This window comes from Asterias rubens, chromosome 18 (genome assembly GCF_902459465.1).
Source record: "Asterias rubens chromosome 18, eAstRub1.3, whole genome shotgun sequence".
In the NCBI taxonomy this organism is placed as follows: Eukaryota; Metazoa; Echinodermata; class Asteroidea; order Forcipulatida; family Asteriidae; genus Asterias; species Asterias rubens.
The window spans coordinates 643818-658448 of NC_047079.1; the positions used below are offsets into that span (position 1 = coordinate 643818).

The following is a 14631-nucleotide window of genomic DNA, read 5'->3' on the forward strand; positions in this document are numbered from 1 at the left end:
CAATTGTGCTTTGTAATGTAAATTTGAAAATTTTCTGCCCATGGTTGATATAGGGAGATTAAAATATTGACTATTTTGGTGTCGGACGTACGAAAAGTAAGTCTCCTAAAATATTGAATATCAAAAGTTTTGTAAGAAAAATTCAATTTTTGTTCCATCATTGTGTTGTTACTATAGCAAACTTCAAACATTTTGAAATTTTGGCACTGAGTTTGACATTTTCATGGAACTACCCATTTACAACCAGTTGGGTGACATTACATAAGAGTATGCCCAAGCATGACATTCTGATCATTATAGGAGATATGAATGCTCAGCTTGGAAGTGACTACCAAAGAAAGGGGACCTTTCATACATGTAATACAACAACAACAGAGGGATCACCTTACTTGATATAGCAGGGAAAGTGTTTTTTAACATCATGCTCTTGAGAATCAAGGATGACATACATGTAGACAACAGGTTGAGAGAAAACCAAGCAGGCTTTAGAAAAGGCCATTCCTGCCAAGATCAAATTTTCACCTTAAACCAAATTGTTGAAAAGTGTTTGGAACAACAGCTACCATGTCTTGTCAATTTTATCGACTTCAAGACGGCCTTTGACTCAGTTCACAGACCTTCACTCTGGGAAGTTCTCAAGATCTATGGCATCCCTAGTAAGATGATCAATATTATCAAGAATTCCTATGAAGACACAAAATGTGCAGTGAAGTCGGAGGGATCCATGTCCAGCTGGTTTTAGATTGTCACAGGCGTGAGACAAGGCGATATCTGGTCCCCCTTGTTATTTGGTCTGGTAATTGATTTCATCATGAGACATGCTGTAGACGATAACAACAGAGGTATTGTCCTTATACCCAGGCGAAGCTCAAGATATCCTGAGGTGAGGCTTTCTGATTTAGACTATGCCGACGACATAGCTTTGTTCCGTCCCAACTTGATAATCGTTCCAACTATAGTTGGACTGGTCCCAATTGGAGTGTTAAAGTTGGGGCGTCCCAACTGTAGTTGGGATTTCACATAGAGCTCAACAGTACCATGAGTGGATTACTATTCCATTTTATGGAATGGGCGCAATATAAATTAACAAATTATTATTATTTATTATTATTACTGTACTGTCGGGACCAGACTGTGTAGACTTGATTTTAAGTCTGAGACTCCGGTTACTGCTCTGCTCTGCATCAGCCGCACAGAATTGACTGCCGTCCCAAAATGTACCAATGGGTTGACTGTCCCAACTCAGTGTGGCGGGATAGGCCAATTTTAGATAATATTTTAGCTGAGTGGTAGGGATGGAAATTGACTGTCCCAACTGTAGTGGGGATAGACCAAATTTATTTGTTAATATTTGATGTAGTAGGAATGGTCTCAACTATAGTCCGGACAGTCATTGGTACAGTTAGGACAGTCATTACTCTAGTTGGGACCCCCAGTCCCAACTGTAGAAATAACTTGACTTCGCTTGTTCATTGTCTTGGCCCCTAGGCATGTTTATTTGTTTGATGCCCACAAGTTCATCTCTGTTTTTACAAGTAGGCTCAAACGCGTAACACTGTAATTATATTAAGAATTTCTTGAGAATAATTAATTTACCCACTCAAACCCTTCTTCTACATACCGCCACGCTCCAGACACAAAAGTACCGTCCCTTAAACTACACTGCTAAACAATTATCGACTTGATTTCAAGACTAGCTCACACCATGAGGCAGTCTACCACACAATGCCTACACTGTTTAATTTGTGCACACACAACCTGGGCCCAATTTCATGGCTCTGCTTACCGCCAAATTCTGCGCTTCAATCGTGATTCCCCGCTTACTTGCACGCGCCGAATTTCTGCGCTAGCCTTGTAAGCGTAGAATGCCTAGTAACGTGAAGTACGCATGCGCAGAAGCCCAAATTCGCTGCTAACCCGTAAAATACGCTTGCCGTAAGCACAGAATTCCCTGCTTCCGTAAGCGCCGATGGGCCCAATTTTATGGCTCTGCTTACCGCCGAATTCTGCACTTGTGATCATGATTCCCCGCTTATGCACAAGCGCCGAATTTCTACGCTAGCCTTTTAAGCGTAGAATGCCTAATAAAGTTGAGTACACACGCGCAGAAGCCAAAATTTGCCGCTAGCCTGTGAAACACGCTTGCTGTAAGCACAGAATTCTCTGCTTCCGTAAGCGCCGATTCTGTGCTTACGGTAAGCAGAGCCATGAAATTGGGCCAGCACAAAGCAGCAAAAAAACAACCCTGGTATCCTGCAACGCGCTGGTACCCTGCATTACTGTTCCAACTATAGTTGGGACGTCCCAACTATAGTTGGGACGATTATCAAGTTGGGGCGGAACAGCTTTATTCGAGGAATCTGCTACCAAGATGGCTGAAACACCAGAAGCTATAAGATCACCTGCAGGAAAACTCGGGCTACACATGAGTTTCAAGAAAACAGAACTCATTACAATTGGAAAGTCAACTGCTTCCACATCCACTCCCATTGTCCCACTTGAAATGAAAGAAACATCAAAGTGGTGGAGCATTTCAAGTACCTTTCAAGTTTAAGGAGTAAGAAACCAATCTGTTATATTTTCTCTCTAATTTAGAGATATTATTCATTACGTTTATCAGAATTTATTACTGTTTTTTTTTCATTTCCACTTAAAATGTTTAAATTTTTCCCCATATTGGCACACCATAGAATCCTAGCAACCACATCACGTGATCTATCTAGTGACTAAAGGAGAATAAAACTCAATCTACTAGCAGATGATAATTTTGTTTAATTTAGAGGTTGGATGATGTTTCTTAGACTCATTTAATTGTTGGCATAATAATGCACTAGTTAGTGATTTATACCAAAAGTTCATCATTTTATAAATATTTGAGCATAACCTACGACAGGAAGCTTTATTCTCAGCATGATTAAGCCTGGTGAAAATACAGACTGTGAGTAAACTGCAGAGCATCTGTCACTGGTGGAGCTTGCACAGTCTCGAGGTAAACGGGAATCAAAGTTTGGGTTCGCAAACATATTCAGAGGGTTGATTAGTTGCGGTATAACGTAACCCCCGTCCTGGCGGCCGTCGGGAGGAGGGTTACATTATCGCAACTATGGCTACGATAAACATATGACGGTACGATATGTTATTGTTATTGTTTCCTCCTTTTGGGGAAAAGTTTCCATATGGCGCCACCACTTTTTAATTCGTTGTGAATATAGTATTTACCTCAAAAAGCTCAACACACAAGAGAAGAAAAAAAGAGAAAGAGATCCCTTTTTTTAAGTTTTTGTAAAAATGAGTGAAAAAATGGTGGCGCCATACGGAAAGTTAGAATGTTATACCCCAACTTATTGTTATAATAGTTAATACGATAATTACCTGTACTAAGTGAGTCTTTCATCAGCCCAAGGTCCGCTGTGGTCGTTTTGAATACGTCCGCCATACTATTGTAATTGTCAATGTCAAAAGTGACACCACCGACCTGACCCAACCAAGCACACAGGCAGCATAAAGACAAAGTCTAACTCTAGTAACTATAATTTTTCATGGAGTTACAGGTTACATACGTAGGTCGCAGTCATAACAATATTGTTCATTACATTGTATTATGCTTCATATTAAATCAACGACAGCAAGAATGGTGTAATTTCACAACCTACACAACAAAAGTGTTTGTGTGGAATTTGTGTTCGGGATCAGTGCAAACTCGACCCATATATTTCAGCAAAACATTGGATGGGCCGCCGGCCGGGTGAACCTTTTGGACGAGTTGACTAGTAATAATAAGACCAGCAGGGGTACGAGTTGACTTGAGTGCGAAAGGAACTCTCTCTCTCTAGACTTAAATTCAAGTCTGAGACTGCGATCATTTCTCATCATCATCTACCACGCAGATTTTCTATCACAGGCTTAGACCACGGGATGTATGAAAAGGGGCCTTTGGTTCCCCGTGGACGGTCCACATCTCCGCACCGCATGAAATTTGACGCACATGGGTTTTTGAAGATACTTAATCCAAATATGGTTGTTACTAAGCTCTGAAACTGCACAGTTGGTCAAAAACAGTATTTCTTTTATAACATCGGTATTCATCGTTCACGGCAGTGCATGAACTTTCTCCAACCGGTTAATAATGTGAACGATATCAATTTCCCTCTTTCTTCATGTTAAACATGCATGAAGGCCCGGTCCCACTACTGCAGCGAGAACGATAACGACGCAAAGAGAACGCATCCCATTGGTTGAAAGAGCGTGCGTATTCTGCTGGAGCATTTCGACCAATCGAGAGCGTGCATTTTTATCGTTCTCGTTATCGTTCTCATTATTGGGGCCTGTGTGACCGGGCCTCCTATAACAAAAATCAACAATTTTTATTGATTGATCATAAGTATCATAATGATGCCATTTGTTTTTTATTGCTATACGTGCGTGCTTTAATTTGTTTACTATACACCACTTGCGGAATACAGGAGACTTTCTGGGACGATAGGTGGCAGCTAGCAGACTAAAGGACCGGTCCCACTGCAGCGCGATTAGGAGAACGATAATGATAACGACGCAAAGAGAACGAATTTCATTGGTTGAATGAGCGTGTGCGTATTCCACGTGGAGCAATTCAACCAATACAATGCTTTCTCTTTGCGTCGTGATCGTTATCGTTCTCGTTATTGCTGCAGTGTAAATTTGTTCTCAAAATTATGCCCATGTTCAGAACCACACAAACAATGGAAGTTTACCTGGTAAGTCTGCTGCCACGTGTTGGAAAGTCTCATTATAACGCTATATATATTTTGGTAGTATTGAGTCAACTCGCGCTTGTGTGATAAAAACGGTCTATGTACGCGCTGACATCTTGCCATTTATACACGTGTGTCACGTGATGCTCATTTTGTCATACACGCGTGTCACGTCAGCGATGATCATTTTGCCACACACGCGTATCGCGCGGTATTGATACGCTGCGTCCACAGATGACACAGAGAGTCAGCATTCTCCAGATTTGGTGATAACTTAAAATTGTATCGAACAAGCCTGTAAATCAACATACTTGCATTCAGGGGGTTTAAAGAAATACATCAATTTAATGGTACAGTGTGGAAACGAGAACTAAGTTTCTTTCGGGACTCGGTGGAGGATTTTCGCCAAGCAACATTAAGTAATGGATTTTCTGTATTTTATGTCATACCAACATACAAAAAGTTGTGTGGTCCCAAAGTGGGGGCTAATATACGGTTTTGAACAATTCTAGCTATACTAACTCGCAATAGTGATCGTAGTTAGGCCAGCCAATGACGGAGGGTTAAATCTGCAAGAGGGCGCTATTGCAGGCAATTACAGACTTGGAACCGAGTCTAGGCTCTCTCTGGCCAGCCGGTCAATACGCGTACACACACACACAGCGCTTGATTGGAGGAGAGAAAACGATTAACTAAACTAGTGTTCTCTCGTTTTCCAAGCTTCCTTCTTGCCGAAAAAGAACTTCCGGTACGTACCAACACCACACACGGCCGTATATAGCGACAGATCTTCAACAGCAATCTTCCTACTGTAATGAAATGGGATAAGGTTAGCATTTTCGTTAAAATTTACATTATTAGCATCTGAATTAAAAAAGGCTTTGCCTTTCAAAAATCTGCATCGAAACTCACACTTTGACTTTCTAAAGGAATTGGGTGATGCTAAATTGTGTAGGGCCTATCTATCTATCAATTTGATATTTTATTGGCAAAAAGTTATATTTTGTTTACAAACGTACGTAGGAACCTGGGATAACTTTCCGAATGGCGCCACCACTTTTTCACTCATTTTTACAAAAAGGGATATATCAATCAGGTTAATAAGTTCCTATATTATTTTATATCGAATGAAAAAGTGGTGGCACCATACGGAAACTTTTCCGGAACCTGAACCAGAACTATTTAATTTATACTAGAATAGGTACTCTTATAATAACCTAAAATGGTTACACACCTATATTCCGACACCCCTATAGTCCGACGGAGACCCCTATGTCAGTATGTTCCAACAACTCATCCTATATTCCGCCACCCCTATATTCCGACACCCCTATGTTCCGACAATTGAACCTATATTCCAACACCCCTATGTTCCGACACCCCTATATTCCGACAACCCTATATTCCGACACCCCTATGTTCCGACAAATGAACCTATATTCCAACACCCCTATGTTCCGACACCCCTGTTCCGACAAAGTTATTTTCGCACATTATTACTAGTAATACTATGTTGATCACAATATCAAACCCCTATATTTCGACACCCCTATGTTCCGACAAAGTTATTTTTCGCACATTATTACTATGTTGATCAATAACAAAACACAACATGTGTATCCTCTGATACCCCAAATCTGCGCGTTACAAATATTCCCGCAGGCACCTTTCCCGCCGCGTAACTTTTTGTTTACAATACGCAATGACATAATTTTTTGATTTCATGAAAGTATACAACATACACGTACAACATAATCTCCGGCAAAGATGGGACAAATCGCAGCCTTTATGGTTGATATTTTAGATAATCTATCATTTTAGTAGAAAATCTTACCTTTAGACTAAACTTAAAATATTGGTGAAAATTCACTAAGCCGCCATAATTACGTTCAATTTGGGTCAAAAATTCAAAATAGATTCAGAATAATCATTCCAACTCAGTGTTAAATAAAATGGCCAAAGACCATACATACTAATTGGGGACTGTTGCCGACATTCATAACATGAAAATTGTCTGTGTTTTTGAGACTTGTTTTCTCTGTTTTTTAAGCCATTTTTTACGTACAAATTTCTCTTTTTAAAATTTGAGTTTCACTGATTGCTTTAACAATTTACTGGTACATTATTTTGGTTGAGACTTTTCAGAAAAGGCTGAAAATGACAAAATTCCAGAAGCCCTTTTGACTAAATAATATTCACATAGAGGTCACGCATGAAAAAACGCTGCATATCCCCGCAGATAAATAATTATGGGGATTAGTCTACTGCAGGTAGACTGTCAAGAACCAGGCCTCGGCGGGTTTAAACCACTAGTTGAAAACCGATTCAACACACTTTGATTCCCATTCATAAATACCTTTTCGGTCAAAAAACATCAACACTTTTAGTAAAAAACTGAAATAAATGCAAACATTTTAATTGTTCAATGATTGTTTTCAACACCACACCCCTCCAGCTATGAAATGGTAAGGCCCTCCGCCGCCCTCGGGTAAACAACTCCTTATAAGGGAATGCTTTGCGTTCGCGCGTATCGCATGATGTGGCACAACTGTCCCGGCCGTTGCTCTCGACCAATAGGAATGAAGAAACTGTCTTATAAGCACAGGTGCAAGCTCGCTTGTCACGCCCATGTTTCAACACTTTTTACCGGTCATAAACAAAGGTTTATACACACCCATGTGACGCGCTCTCTACCAATAGGAACAGCGAAACTGTCCGAGGTATTTATGAATAGATGTTAAAAACCAAAATATAATATTAGGATGGGTGGTTTGCCACGGTGATTTGTATTGTGATCCTGCCCTCCACTTACCCCCCCCCCAGTCCACCACCGGTATACAACGTACATTTGCAACATTTTATACGCAATTTATATCTAGCGGGGTTGCTGGCTTCGTGCGGCATCCCGCTAAGATGAACAGCACAGAGTTGTTATAAAATGCGTAGAAATTTTGAAAACAAGTCATTTCCAGGTCTAAAATGGTTACGGAAGGGTAGGAAATGGTGGACTTTCTTGACAGGTTGTAAAAATAGGCAAATTCGTAGTGCATGATGAGACATGAAGCTGAAAACTATCGGAGGGTCATATGTTATCGACCCTCACATGTTTTCAATCCCCAACTTGGATTCCCGTTTACTGCGAGACTGTGTAATTAGCTCCACCAATGTCAGAAGCTCTGCTGTTTACTCATGGTCTGTATTTTCCTCAGGCTTAATCATGCTGGGAATAAAGTTCCCTATCGTATGTATGTACATGGTTGCTCAAACATGTAGAAAATTATGAGTTTTTGGTATAAATCACTATAGTCTAGGCGGATTTCTGGAAAAAGTGACTGAGTGAGGCATTTTGGGGTAAAAGTGCGGAACCAGACTTTCTAACACATTTTTGGTTTGCTGAATCCGAAAAAAATGGTTCCCAAGCGAGTTTTTTACCATCTAATTTGCATAATCATCTTTTTGACCTTTTTGAACTATTTTAAGCAAACCTCTGTAACCAGGCAAGCAAAAATGACAAGCGATGAGTCTGTACTACATGTTGACTGTCACAGAGAAGAATTAAAACATTTCGAAAGACATAAGTGGTAATTAATAATCATAAATATGCAAATTAGTGCCGCCATTACAGAAAAATAATTTTTCTTAAATATCTCGGTAACTAGGAAAGCAAAGATGACAATTGAAGTGCTACACCCATGTTTTGAAGATCTCATAAAACGATTAAAAAAATTATGAAGTTATTATTAGTGGTAAGCAATTTTAACAAAATATATGCAAATTAGTGGCAGCCATAGCAGAAAAGTGAGTTTTCTCTAATATCTCTGAAACTAGGCAAATAACCACGATAAAGAAATGTTTTTACCTATGTTCTGAGGGTCAGGCAATGCATGTAATGTGTTCATTGGCAAGCCAGATGCTTATGCAAATGAGTTGGTATAGCTACACGTGCTTATTATGCAAATCAGCTAGTCTGACTACCAATACATTTCACCATTCATCACTTTTTGCTCAATCGATGCATCCCTACAATAGAGTTTTTGCAAAACATTTGCATCTCTGTATGCAGTTTTAGCAATGATAATAAAGACAAACCCAGGAGAACTATCCTCTTCTAAACGGACTCCTACTGCTTGGTTTGATTCGCCAAACCCTGTTTTAAACTGATTGGCAGAGGTGTACTGGCAATTTTAAATGGTGCCGAAAAAACAGATCATTTCGAGCAGGTTAGGCTCGTCAGCTATGGTTGACAGGCCACCTAGGAGAAGAAAAACTCTGATCACACTTCCGGGTAGGTAGAACTCGTAAGCCTAGATTGGTAGCATACCTAGGAGAAGGACCTCTTTGACCACCATTCCAGGTAGGTAGAATTCCTAAGCCTAGATTGGTAGTCTACCTAGGAGAAGGACCTCTCTGATCACCATCCAGGGTAGGTAGAACACGTAAGCCTAGATTGGTAGTATACCTAGAAGAAGGACCTCTCTGATCACCATTCCGGGTAGGTAGAACACGTAAGCCTAGATTGGTAGTATACCTAGGAGAAGGACCTCCATGACCACCATTCTTGGTAGGTAGAACACATAAGCCTAGATTGCTACCTAGAAGAAGGACCTCTCTGATCACCATTCCGGGTAGGTAGAACTCGTAAGCCTAGATTGGTAGTCTACCTAGGAGAAGGACCTCTCTGATCACCATCCTGGGCAGGTAAAACTCCAAAGCCTAGATTGGTAGTCTACTTAGGAGAAGGACCTCTCTGATCACCATCTAGGGTAGGTAGAACTCCTAAGCCTAGATTGGTAGTCTACGTAGGAGAAGGACCTCTCTGACTGCAAACTCCGGTTTGCAGGTAGAGCTCGTTACGTAACTAACGTACGTTCACATCCTAGTGCGGACAAGGGAAGCAACCAGGGTAGTCCTGAGAGGAGTGGTGCCCCCAAATCTTATTATAGCCTTTAAAGGAAGCTAATGGTAAATCGCATGGCAAAGCATTTACTTCCAGTCCCGAGAGTGGACAGGATCGATGCTGCGGAACAAGTGTGCTGGCCAGGTCTTGGCCTGACAGAATGGCATTGCCCCCCCCCCACCCTTCCCGGAGGTGGTCACATGACGACAGCCCAAAGTCCAATGCGATCTGTGATACAGGAGGCCGCTCATTATGGCTACCTTCAACAAACACAGTGAGGAAGGATGCGAGGGTTAGAGAGATGGACCATTGTGCAGTGATCTTGGCAGGAGTCATGAAGGGGATACCCTCCCCTCAGTTCATTTTCATCATTGACTTCGCCCTCAGACGTGCTATCGGCAGACACAAGGTGGATCTTGGATTCACATTGATGCCAAGGAGATCGAGCCTCTATCCCGCAGTAGCCATGCCCGACCTTGACTTTGCTGATGATATCAGTCTCTTCTTTAACACCACAGCCCAGGCACAAGAACTTCCACTCAATGCTAGAAAGACAGGTGATTACATACAACCTCCAAGACCATGCACCCCTGACCACATTTGAGGTTGAGCTTTGTCATTGTCCTGATGAGAGATGCTGAGGCAGAGACCACAGCAGAGTTGGCTGCCTGCATAATGGACAGGGAGGCTGAGAGACGCCGCCGGAGATCCCGCCTGCCCGCGACATGATGATGGAGCAGGTCGTCCAGTTCACTTGCCGGTTGTCCTAAAGCATGTTGGGCTTCTGCCAAGTCCACTTCACTTGCTGAAAAGTTTGAATTTATAAGGAGCTAAAGACAAACTTTGCTGAACCTACCAAAATGTCCTCCTGGAAAATGTCATTGAGCAAAACAAATTGCTGAAGTCGGAGAGTGCCAGCAATGGGTATCACTGACCTTGACTGCAATGATGGCATCCTCTTCTACATGGCGGACTTGGCACGAGAATTACTTGCAGCTCAAATTTAGCAGAGTATGACTTCATAAGAGAAGTTAAGATGTTAAATCTGACTTCAGTTAAACTTAAGGAAGACCAAGGCGATGGCATGCATCTCGAAAGATGGTAAGGACTAAATGGCGCTTCCGTCATTGAGAAGTTCAAGTACCTTGGTGCCCTCATAGGATGGATTGAGCGACATAAAAGTGAGGAACTCTTTGGAATGGAAGGCCCTTCATTATGGCATTGGCGAGTGTGTGTGTAAGAGATCAGGGGTCGATTTCACAAATAGTTAGGACTAGTCCTAACTTAGGACTAGTCCTAGGAGATATACAAATTGCATGGATAGTCCTAAGTTAGGACATGGAGAAAGAAAATAGAAGGAGTCACATCGCCCAGCCTCTTATCTCAAAACCAATACGCACTTCGAAATGGCCCATTGGAAATTTATACGTTACGGCCGCGCGCTGCGCGTACGCGCGCGACAAACCCTTTGTGTACAATGTCTTCTGCCGCTCAGCCTGCTTCAGCAGGCCTTCATAATTGGAGGAAAGAAATCTGTAAACAAACGAATAAACACAAAACGCATGCGCACTACTATAAGCGGGCTTTTAACATTGCGCAGTTCATTGTTTTCAACAGCAATTTTTCCACCGAGTATTTTGATGTTTTGATTGTCGAATTTGGCCAATCCGAAGCTGACTTACGTTAAATATAACATTCAGATATTACAATAAAGGGTCTTTTTAGCAACTTATTTTAAGGATATTTCCGGTTATCTCCGGGAGCCAACAAATTGACAAATTCAAAGACGTATTGTTTAGCTTTTATAATTTCAATCCCCCTAATGTGTGCAATGCTGTGCAATAAAAAATATTGTAGCGCAAATTGTTTCAAGAATATGATCGAAACATATCTATTTCAACATTAATCAATTTATTGCATTACAGGTGGCTTTCATTTCATTTCATTTTATTTTTCCTTTAATTATATTTATTTTTTCATGTACTTAATTATTATGTAAGCGCTGTGATTTAGTTTACTTAGTAGGGCGTCTTTAAATGTCGTTTATGATGATTATTATTATTATTTGCTTCAGCTATCTGCACGGCAATCTTTTAACTGCATGTGTTTATGTTCACAGACAGCGCTGCGTGCGTGGGCGCGACAAGCAATAGTTTTGGGCGCAGTGCATTCTGCAGCACAGTGTAAGATAACAGCGCGCGCGTGCGCGCCTGCTGCTTTAGAACGGCGGCAGCAGACATTAAACCTTTGATGTGCCTTCGTTGTGACTCCTTCTATTTTCTTCCTCCATGGTTAGGACGAGTAACTAGTCCTAACTCGAGATAAGACTAGTCCTAACTCTTTGTGAGATCCACCCCTGGTCTGACCAACAACACCAATATATTTCTTGTTGTGGCTTCAGTCGAGTCTGTACCTCTTTGATTTGATTCAAGGTGTAAACCATGAAAGATTGATGCTCCCTGTTTCAATTTGATGCGTACTTCCTATCAATCATTATTTGGTGAAATGTTCACTGCTCCATACCTGAGCTTCCTGAGCCCATGTTTATGGGATGGGAACATGGTGACTCAGAACCACAGCCCATACTGATGTCAATGAGTCAAATCCCTACAAGTTACCTGCTGGAAGATACTTTGTGTTCATGCCAGAAGCATGGGTTTCAATGCACAGCAATGTGTGCATTTCAGCAACAGGATTGGTGATGAAACTCGCTGTATGGCTACATGTTCCTAGGCAACAGCAGTTCATTCTATACCCAACTTAATATGAGGGATTGGTGAGTGACACCAATTGCTCTTTCGGCCTGTATTAGCATCAAGTAGTTATTCGGTGTAAAGTTAAGGGGCCTTAACATTAAGCATTCATTCATGAATTGTTATGAAATTCATTGGTAGTCATACTAGCTGATTTGCATAAATAAGCATTTTAAGCTATTTTACTAGCTCGTTTGTATAAAAAGCATCTTCCTTATCATTGATCACATTGGTTCAGCCTCAGAACAAAGGAAAAACACTTCGTTTATCATGTTTGCTTGCCTAGCTACAGAGATATTGAAGAGAAATCATGTTTTTGTAATTTAGCGGCCACTAATTTGCATATTCATGAGTATTAATTTGCACTAATTACTTCAGAAATGTTTTAATCATACTCTGTGACCTTCAACATCTAGGTACTGGTGCATCACTTGTCATTTTTTATTGTCATGTTACAGAGATTTGCTTAAAATGGTTCAAAAAGGTCAAAAATATGATTTATGCAAATTAGATGGTCAAAAACTCAAAATTTCGCTTGGGAACCATTTTTTCGGAATCAGCGCGCCTGAAATTTATTAAAAAGTCTGGTTCCCTGCTTTTACCCCAAAATGCCTCAATCGCCTTAATTAGAGCTCTTTTTCAGAAATCAGCCTAGACTACTAGCATTATTATGCCAACAACCAAATGAGTCAAAGAAACATCATCCAACCTCGAAAGTTCAAAACAAAATTATTACTGCTAGATTGAGTTTAACTTTCATTCTCTTTCAGTCACTAGATAGATCACAATGTGGTTGCTGTTTGGGATTCTATGGTGTGCCAATATAGGGGAAAAAATTGAAATATTTTAAGTGAAAATGGAAAAAAATTGTTTGATTAACTGCAGACTGGAATAAATTTGGGTTTCATAAATAATATGGTCTACATAAAAGAGAAAATATAAAAGATTGGTTTCTTGGAAAAAATAATAATAAAAAAATTGCTGGTCTGAAATGGGGAAAACAGATTGTTATGAATTGATTGTGCTTCAAGGGGGTGGGGTGTTTTACTGTCATGCTTTGTGATATCTCCGGATTCTAATCTAGTAGCCATTTGTTTTAGGACAAAAATGTAATTAAATTTGTTAAATAATATAGTAGGCCTAATTGAATGATATTTTTTATTTATTTTGCACGTCATACTAGCTTCTGAATATTCAATAAAATACCAACCAATGACAGGTTTGAAAACAATATGACCTCACTCCAGTGTCATTATTGAAAGGTTGGATAGATGATTTTTTTTTTTTAAATCATTTAGTTTTTGATGTGAAAATTTACTGAAAACACATGACACCAGGTTATAGTTCGGACCACAAGATGAGATCTACACTACACTGTAGATAGAGGGTAGAGTGTTCTTAATTTAAATGTTGACAGTTAGCCTAAGCTACATTAATTAACATTTACATTTACAAATAGGCCAACAATAAAACAAACAATGCATTACCGGCTTACTTTGGAATGTTGGTGGTAGAATTGTAGAAAGTCAAATTTTGGTTCTGATATATGGATTTTTAGTTTTTCTATCTTTTCTATACTACTTTTTACATGATGTCCAAGACTCCATGATGACTAAGTAATCCTAAAATTCTGCATTCGATGGGCACTTGATCTCTCTTAATTTAGATCAAATTATATTCTAACCTGTCCAGCAGAAGGATTGTACATGATACATAAAATCATTTTAATATAACAAACTAGTATTAATTTTCAGGTCTTTGGTGGTCTTTTCAGAGCTGCTCATATTGCACACCAATTAAGTTCCTTTGGGCATGTGCTCGAGCATTTCCTCTGCACAGACTCTTTTCCCTTAATGATGCTCTTTAAAAAAAGAGTGCCAAGGGCTGATAGCTCAGTTAGTAGAGCACTGGCATGCTCATCCGGAGGTCATTGATTGGAGTCCAAAGTAGTAATATTTAGTGGGGTCAAAGGACAAACTTGTTTTTAAAACTGTAAGCCTACAATCATAAAATTACAACTCATGATCATCAGACAGTCTTAGGCCAAGTCTAACACCGCGACTTCGCCTACACTCTACAGCAACGGCTAGATCGTGCGCATCTGCCTTTTCTGATCTTCAGCACTGATAGACACGCTATCTAGCCGTTGCTCTCGCTGAAGTCGCCGTTTCGTACAAGGCCTTACTCTGTTTTTCAGTGTTTTCTTGGCTGTTAGACTGGGTGCCACTTACATCATGGAGGAATTGTTGTG

General features: G+C 40.4%; 2 protein-coding genes across 3 annotated transcripts in view; one reads left to right on the forward strand and one right to left on the reverse strand.

Moving 5' to 3' along the window:
- Positions 1 to 3742, reverse strand: part of LOC117302239 (kazrin-like) — a 72110-nt gene extending 68368 nt beyond the window's left edge. The window contains exon 1 of one of the 2 annotated variants that reach the window (XM_033786088.1): positions 3373 to 3742. In XM_033786088.1, coding sequence (XP_033641979.1) covers positions 3373 to 3436 — 64 coding nt within the window. In that variant the 5' untranslated portion in view covers positions 3437 to 3742. The remainder of the gene's footprint in view (positions 1 to 3372) is intronic. The other variant, XM_033786087.1, reaches the window with a different exon arrangement.
- A 1640-nt stretch (positions 3743 to 5382) lies between these two features.
- LOC117302260 (activated CDC42 kinase 1-like) overlaps positions 5383 to 14631 on the forward strand; it is a 54264-nt gene continuing 45015 nt past the window's right edge. Inside the window, exon 1 of the mRNA XM_033786117.1 lies at positions 5383 to 5559. The gene's annotated coding sequence lies outside the window, so the exon portion shown is untranslated. The remainder of the gene's footprint in view (positions 5560 to 14631) is intronic.